The sequence below is a fragment of the Symphalangus syndactylus genome, chromosome 16 (genome assembly GCF_028878055.3).
Source record: "Symphalangus syndactylus isolate Jambi chromosome 16, NHGRI_mSymSyn1-v2.1_pri, whole genome shotgun sequence".
Lineage (NCBI taxonomy): Eukaryota > Metazoa > Chordata > Mammalia > Primates > Hylobatidae > Symphalangus > Symphalangus syndactylus.
In genome coordinates this window covers 66420057-66428293 of record NC_072438.2, presented here as the reverse complement: position 1 = coordinate 66428293, position 8237 = coordinate 66420057, and the positions used below count along the sequence as shown (strand labels likewise).

General features: G+C 46.3%; 1 protein-coding gene across 2 annotated transcripts in view; it reads left to right on the top strand.

Moving 5' to 3' along the window:
- Window positions 1-937: 937 nt before the first annotated feature.
- EGFLAM (EGF like, fibronectin type III and laminin G domains) overlaps window positions 938-8237 on the top strand; it is a 202382-nt gene continuing 195082 nt past the window's right edge. For both annotated transcript variants that reach the window (XM_055245627.1, XM_055245626.1), the window contains exon 1: window positions 938-1231. In XM_055245627.1, the coding sequence (XP_055101602.1) occupies window positions 1135-1231 (97 nt within the window). In that variant the 5' untranslated portion in view covers window positions 938-1134. The remainder of the gene's footprint in view (window positions 1232-8237) is intronic.

Here is an 8237-nt window from a genome sequence, read left to right as displayed (position 1 = left end):
GCACATTTTACTGAGTCCTGGGGCAGCAAATTCAGCGGAGGAGAAAGAGCCTTTCTCCATTCAGGGAGACAACCCAGGAAGCCCGATCCCGAGATCAGAGGCCAGGACCCCGCCCCGGCCCCCTGCGCCAGCCCCAGCTCGGCACCGCCCAGGAGCTCTTCTCGGTCCGCCTGGGGGCTCGAGCTCGCGTCCCTCCCTAAGACGCCAGGCTTAACTTGGAGTTTCATCTCCTCCCCAGGAGGGTCTCAAGTTGCCTTCCTCTGCCGGGAAGGGCCCCCACTCCCCCGTTCCAGGCCCTAATCTCCACCCGGCGTCTCCGTCTGAGCGGCCCGGCCTCAGCTCTCCATCTGTGAGCCTTAAATCCCATTTATCTTCTTAGCGCCTCAGACCCGGACGGCCCCGCCCCTCTTCCTCTCACCCCCACCCCACTTGCAAATCACAGACCCCGGTCTACCCTTCTCATCCCCCAAGCGCGCTGGACCAACTACAGCAACCTTTGAGGTGTTAGAAAAAGTCGCCAGACTGGGTGGAAGCGACCTAGAGGGGCGCGGCAGGAGGAGGGCCCAGGTGGGGTGGGGGGCGCCCCAAGATTTCAGGGTGAGGACCGCGGAGGGTCCTGGACCCGCAGTCGCTTAACTCCTGCCCTGCGTCTCCAGTGCTTGAAGTCGGTCCCTCCTAGGACCCCAATCTAGGTCACCAGCGGGGAAGGGCTGCGCTGGGGGTCGCTAGAGAGGGTGAGGGGCGGGCTGTCTGCTTCCGAGGTGGGCGAGGAGTGAAGGTTTCAGGGCCTGCCCCTCTCACTTCCACTCGATTGTAATTTCATCCCCCGGCAGGTCGAGCCTGCCTCCCTCCCTCCCGCGTCCAGCCCTTCCCTCCCAGTCGGCCTCCTTCGTCGCCCCCGCCCCCGCGAAAAGCCCTGCCGCTTGCAGCCGGCTTCACTCCTGCACGCCGACCTCCCGGCTGCAGTCCGGCCTCTTGGAACTGCCCCGTGGTTCCGGGCCCAGCCCTCGCAGCCCCCTACCTCCTCGCCCCAGCCCGGGGATCCGCGGGGGCCGCGTCCCCCACGCGCCCCCGGAGACGCCCTTTCCGTGTGCGCCCGGGACTTGGTGAAACTTTGCAGGCGCCGGCGGCAAAATGGATTTAATCCGAGGCGTCTTGCTCCGGCTCCTGCTTCTGGCTTCCAGCCTCGGACCCCGCGCGATGTCGCTCCGAGCGGCCATCCGAAAACCAGGTAATGCGCTCCTCCGCCCGAAGCCACCACGCCCCGAGCGCCCCTGCTGGGCTCCGGGGCGAGGACACAGAGCGGGCAGCGCACCGCCTCCCTCTCCCCGACCAACGTCGGCTTAACTCGCTTCAGCTCTGTCAGGAGCTGAGAAAAGACGCGAACCTCGCCCTCCCCCGAGCCCGGGCGGCGCTAGGGATATTTATTTGTTGAAAGAATGATCAATTTTCCAGACACAGTAGAGGTGGTGGTCCCCGTGTTTGACCGCAGAGAGCTGAGAGTTGGGACAGCGACCGTGCTGTCTCAATTACAGAGGGTGGCAACCATGCAGAGGAATCAAACCAGCCCCTCCTGCGTCTCCAAATATCTTACTTAATTCATATTGTCCAGAGCCCAGCCATTTCCTGTTAAGTGTCTGAAGGGTTGCCTAGAGCCCCCTCTGTCCATCTCCGGTCCCACCCACGCACTGTGCAGGGGTGTGGACTCTGCTCTTAGCATCCTCTTCCACTCTGGGGCCGTTTGTTCGGAAGGAAGCACCGAGTGGGTTAATTTTATCGTGTTTTGAACTCCTGTCTTTGTTCTGCCATTTAAACAAAGATATGTGCGTTGTAGCCTGTTATAAGGGATTGAGAATTGGGGGAGAACTTGAAACCATAATAATGTGTGTTTTCTCTAGCTGCATATAGGTAAAAAGTCTTCGTTTATTTTGGTCCACTTTGATTTGGCCTATGTTGTGAGATTATTCAAAGTAGAACATTCTGAACAATGAAGTTCTAAACGTTGTTTCCCAAATAACGACTTTTATTATTTTTTACTGGGACCATATTTAGAATTCTGAAAAATCTGTTTTGTCTTAGCTTACTTTGTAAGGGAGGTTGTCTTATGGGATTAATTATATCTTATGAACAATGGAAAACAATATTACTTTTATTTGAATGCAGTCTGCAAAACCTCACAGAAAGTGCAGTTTGTCTTCACAAACGTTTCTGTAAGAAAGAGGCAAAGCTAGGAAAATTTATCAGAGGGCAAAGAAAATCGTCTTAGCGGGATCCCATGTGAATGCTTAAATATTTTTGCATTGGAACTCTCTATCTGGAAATATGACTTGTTGCATTTCGGCTCTGGAAGCGTCCTCAGTCTTTGCACTGTATCTCTTATTACCAGCACTTGTTACCTGCCTGGAAATCCAAGGTCATTATCATAATCTACACCATATTTAAATTATGAGCCATTCCATTTATGAGCTCTTCAATTCATTTTGGAGATAATAACTTCAGTCCAAGGCAATATCACATTAAATTGTTTCTCTTCCTGCAAGCACACATACACACACCTTCAAGGATTTCAGTGAAGGGCTTCTTTCTAACTTTCCTCCTTAAGATAACCACATCACGATCAATTGCATTTTGCAGATTTATTCACATGAAATCATCTATTAATTGTCACAATTTTTAAACAAAGCATAGTTATATCTATAGTTTTAAAGCATGAACAGTGTATGCAATGCTTTTTTAAGGATATATTTTAATCTGTTTAAGGGGAATTTTTAAAAAGTATTTTATAAAAACCTGTTGTATAAAACTGCTCATGTGGGTCATCATATTTTCTTTCTTATTTTTTGGAGTTCTTCTCCTAAAAAGATTTTCTACCTGGTTCATTCAGTGTCTCATTCTGATATTCATGCCAGGAATATGCCATGCTGGCCTCTTTGGTTTTATTTGAAGCATAGATAGGGTTTTGATAGTGGAAACACCACCTCTGAAATACCTTGGCATATTAATTACATCAAATTTGAGATAGAAGTGTTTAGACTAGGTTCAACCTAGAAGAGTTTTATTTTTATTACTTTATAATTTTATCCAGACACTGGCTTTCAGGTTGGAAAGCTTCTCAGATTAAAATGACAGCTACTTCATAAACTTCAGGGGAAATTTCCCTCCCGGGCTCATTTACATCCCTTGGAAAGACTAGTTTTTGATCCGGAAAATTGGTCCAGATTAAAAAACTGAATGTGCCCTGCTTGGCTCTGATGTGAGCAGCAACCAGCTAATTTATAATCTTCCCCAGACACTAGCAAATCCTGCAAGTATCCATATGGGAGTTTCTTTGTACCTTGTTTCCTCGACAGAAATTGGTTCATATACAGTACTTTGAAGGTATCGTGGCCACTGTGCAGGCATACTGGAGCGGTTCTGTTTTATTTGGATGACGCTCCCTGTCTCCTCATACACCTAAATCTACTTTTGATAAGTACAGCATTGTTGGAGAAGCCTTGGATTCAAAATCAACCTGGAAATTCCCCATCCCCACCTACCTCTGGTGAGAAAAAACTGAGTAGCAGCTTCAAGTCTGAGTCTAGTTTGGGTTCAATGCAAGCAACCTTTCTCTTCACCCCAAGATAGCTCATCTTTTGACACTGAACATTAATAAAGAAACCTCTGCATTTGCCAAGACTTACAAGAAATGACAGTTTTCAAATTAAGTTAAATTAAATCATAATAACTAACACTAAGTGCTTGCTACACTGTTCTAAGAACTGGACCCACAGTGATTTATTTAATCAACCCAATAGCACTGGGAGATGGGACTATTATTATCTCTGTTTTACTGAAGGAGAAATTGTGGCTTAGAGAGGTTACATATCTCACCCAAGGTCACACAACTAGTAAGCGGTGGAATGGAAATTTAAGCTCTGATATTCAGGACCAGAAACTGAATTCAGAACACCGTGTTTGCAGAGGTGTGTAGCATGTCTTGTAGGGTGTCTTCCTGGAGGCCGAAGAGTGGAGCTCCCGTGGGTCAGATACTGGAGGCTAGGTGGAGGCTGCTGTTTTGTGTGGGGATCCTGCGTTGCTCTTAAACATTTGTAAATGGGATCTGCCCATGCCTCTTAAGACAACAGAGTGCATATGATACTGAAAGAATTTTGGAAGCTACTGTCTACTGGCCTCATTTATAAGAATCACAGGGTGTGGCCTTATGGGGTGATGATGAACCACTTGCTTCTCTTGTTGAACTCCTGGGGATTAAGGCTGGTGAGGGTCAGAGGGCCCACTAGAGTACCTGAGGGTAGAAAAAGGGGCCTCTGAAGAATGGGAGGGTTTAGGGCCCTGTCCTTTCCCCAGACCTTCATGGTGTGGAAACACAACATGTTGGATAGCCTTCATTCCTCTTCAGACTACAAATTAGAATCATAGGCCTGGAAAGAAGTGAAAAGTCCTCATTTTGCAGTGAGGTTGAGGGTGACTCAGTGACTTGCCCCAGTTAACGTCAGAAGCTGAACTGGAACCAGCACCTGGACCTCCCACCCTCCTGAGTGGCCTCTAGCCTAGTGCTTGTCCCATCACCTGAGTCTCACCAGAAAGTGCGGGAGGACTGCCCTGCTTCTGTGGTGGGGCAGGAAGAAGGGAGGGGGAAATCCAGACAACTTCGGGAACCAACATGCAACAAGTCACTTCATTCCCGCAGGCATGTTGCTAACTCTTGTCCTTACTATCATTTTAAAGTCAGATTTATTGAGGTATGATTTATATACAATAAATTTCATCAAGTTTGATGAGCCCTAACAAACATACCCAGTAATGTAATCACCACTGGAATAGAAATCTATAGAACATTTCCATCATCCTTAAATATTCTCTTGTGTCCCTTTGCAGAAAAATGACTCCCTCCCAGCCCCTGGTAACCACTGATCTAACTTCTATCCCTGTAGTTTTGCCTCTTCCAGAATGTCATATTTTGTGTCCACCTTCTGTCACTTAGCATAATGCTTTTAAGATCCATCCATGTTTTTGCATATATTGGAAGTTTGTTCCTTTCTTATTGTTGAGTGATGGTGCGTTGGATGGACCATGGAATTCCAGTTTGTTTAACCATTTGCTAGTTAGTGGACTTTTAAGTTGTTTTCAGTTTTAGGCTATTATGAATAAAGTTCCTAGACACGTGCACATAGAAGTCTTTGGAAGATGTAGGTTTCCATTTCTCTTGGTAAACAGAAGGAGGGGGATCACTGCATCACATGACAGGTATATGTTGAGCTGGATAAGAAATCACCAAACTGTTTTCCAAAGTGGCCGTACCATCTTACATTCATACAATGTGTGAATGTTCTAGCTGCTCCTAATCCTCTACAACACTTGGTAGGTTTTTTTTTTCTGGTTTTGTTTTAGCGATTCTATTATAATAAGCATGTAATAGTATGTCATCACAGTTTTAGTTTGCATTTCTCTAATGACTAATTATATTGAACATTTAAAAAATTTATTTATTTGCCATCTTTTCTTTGGTGAAATCTTTGTTTAAATCTGGCTGACTTTTAAAACTTGGGATGTTTGCCGGGCATGGTGGCCCATGCCTATAATCCCAGCACTTTGGAAGGCCAAGGTGGGCAGATCACTTGAAGCCAGGAGTTTGAGACCAGCCTGGCCAACGTGGCGAAACCCCAGCTCTACAAAAAATACAAAAATTAGCCGGGCTTGGTGGTGCGTGCCTGTAGTCTCAGCTACTTGGGAGGCTGAGGCAAGAGAATCACTTTACCCTCAGAGAGGGAGGTTACCGTGAGCCAAGATCGCACCACTGCACTCCACCCTGGGTGACAGAGGAAGACTCTGTCTCAAAAAAAAAAAACAAAGAAAAAAATTGGGATGTTTATTTTCTTATGATTGAGTTTTGAGTGCTTTTTGTATATTCTGGATGCAAGCCTTATATGAGATCTGCGTTTTGTAAATCTCAGCTTCTAGTATGTGGCTTGTCTTTTTATTTTCTTAATGGTGTCTTTCAAAATGCAGAAGATGTACATTTTGATAAGGTCTAATTTATCATTTTTTTAAATGGCTCATGCTGTTTTTTTGAAAGCTTAACCCATGGCTGCAAAGATGTTTCCCTATGCTTTATTGCAGAAGTTTTTTAGGTTTTACATTTAGGTCTATAATTCATTTTGAGTTAATTTCGTATGAGGTGTGAGATACAAGCCAAGGTTTATTTGCTTTTGTATGGATATCTTGGCTTTATTTTCTAAGCACTGTTATGCTTGGTGGTGGGAGGTGGTACGTCAGAGGCAAAGGGATCTCCAGCTTGGAAGTCTTGCTGTGGCTCTCAAGCTACAGTGGCTCTGCCATTAAGACCTCTTCATTTCTATGCAATAGATAGGGTATAGATCTTTTGTCTCTCTACAAGGTTCTGTCAGTGACGTCAGACTTAGGGCTGACTGCCGTGGCATATCTGGGAAGGGCTTCTGGGGTTAAAGACCGGTGCTCCCAGGCCTAGAGCCTGGGGTTGCTCTTGGTTTATTTAGACAAGTCTCCTGACATTTATTAACTCTCTGGCACTAGAGGGGCTGGAGAACTGCACATGGGTCCTGCCTTTCCTCCTGCCTGTCCAGTTTGCCTGAGGTCCCAGGGTCAGTGGGAGAAGGTCAAGTCAGCGTTCAGAGTTCAAGGTTTTCCCTGGAGGATCTGGGTGTCCCACAGTCATCCTTAGCACGATGCAGCTCTCTCATCTTTTTCTTCCCACTTTGTCAGTATTTCTCTAGTGGTATAATCAAACTAAAATAAAGATGTAAGGAAAGTCAGGAAGCAAAAACAAAAGGCTGGAAGAGAAGAGTTCGCTTGTGGGCAATACATCTTGTTGGTTGCTGGTAGAGATACATGCACCTCTAGAGGCATTCTGCTGCTGCTAGTGTGAGGCTGAATGGCTAAGGGGCAGTGGCCAGGGATCTGGGGTCATCCTGGTCTACTTCCCCAATGCCACCTTGATCTACGTGGAATTCACAAGAGACTGGTTACTTCCTCGCTTATAGCTCTCATCCAAGCCCTCTTCCCAAAGCACGGCAATTGGGGGAGATCTCTCATCCATATGTTCCTTCCTGTCCCCTTTCCAGTCCACTGTACTCCATATCACACTGCTGATTCAGGCTGTCTCATTTCTCAGGGAAATCTTTAGCTCACAAAAGCCATGGGGCACTAGAAGGTAGGTGCTAGGGACCTAGCACACGCATGCATCCCCAGCACCCAACTCCTAGCGCCCCACGCAATTCAGGCAGACAGAAATGAGCGGGGGTACTTTTGCTTCCTTGCAGAACCCCTCATGGGTTCTCATGTAGTGGCTTAGGTGAGTCAAATAAAATTTCTGCCAGCAGAGGGCGCACGTTCCAGAGCTGGCTCTGCGCGGGTCTCCTCCCTCAGCAGTAATTCCTGCACTAAGTGGATCTGAATTTTTAGAGTGCAATCCAGGCACCTGCCTTTTTAAACAAGAACCTCAGATGACTTGATGCACACTTTGAGACATGCCAAAAGAGAGTTTGGACTCTCCTACTGCCTCCCTCTCCCTGATACCTCGACCCAGGTACTCTGTGTTATGCTGATCGTCTCTGCTTCGTACCTCCACGCCCAGCTGTGACTGCTGCCGACAACACGTTGCTGTGGGCATCTGTATTTAACCAGAACAACCCTGCCCTTAGACTCTAAGTTGACTGGTCAAAGAGGGAAACCTTGCAATGGCGTTAACAAAAAACCACGCTGTTCTATATATAACCAACATTTTCCCCCCTTACCTCCCTCACCCCCAATCCCAAGCTTGTTCTTTCAGCCTTCAAGGCTGGTTTCTCCTGGTGGAGCGGGAAGGCTTAGGTGAGAGCACATATTTTGATATTCCACACATTTGGGTTCAAGTACTGACAGTTTACAGCTACATGGTGACAGTGGGTCAGTTATATATGCTCCATAATCGTCAGTTTACTCATCTGTGAAAACAGGATAAAGAAAGACCCTACCATATAATGTTCCAGGGAAGATCCAATACAGTAATGCATGTAGCAGGGCATTAAAAAGGATTAGAAGACTGACATGTGAAGGCAATATTTAAGAAATTGGGATTGTTTAATCTGGACAAGGAAGAAAATCCTGAAAGAATTTCTATATTTCCAGGCATCAGAAGTAATAAACACAGACATTGATGATTTTATGTGCTTTTATTCTTTTCTATATGTATTAAGGTATGGTTACATGTGATGTAATTT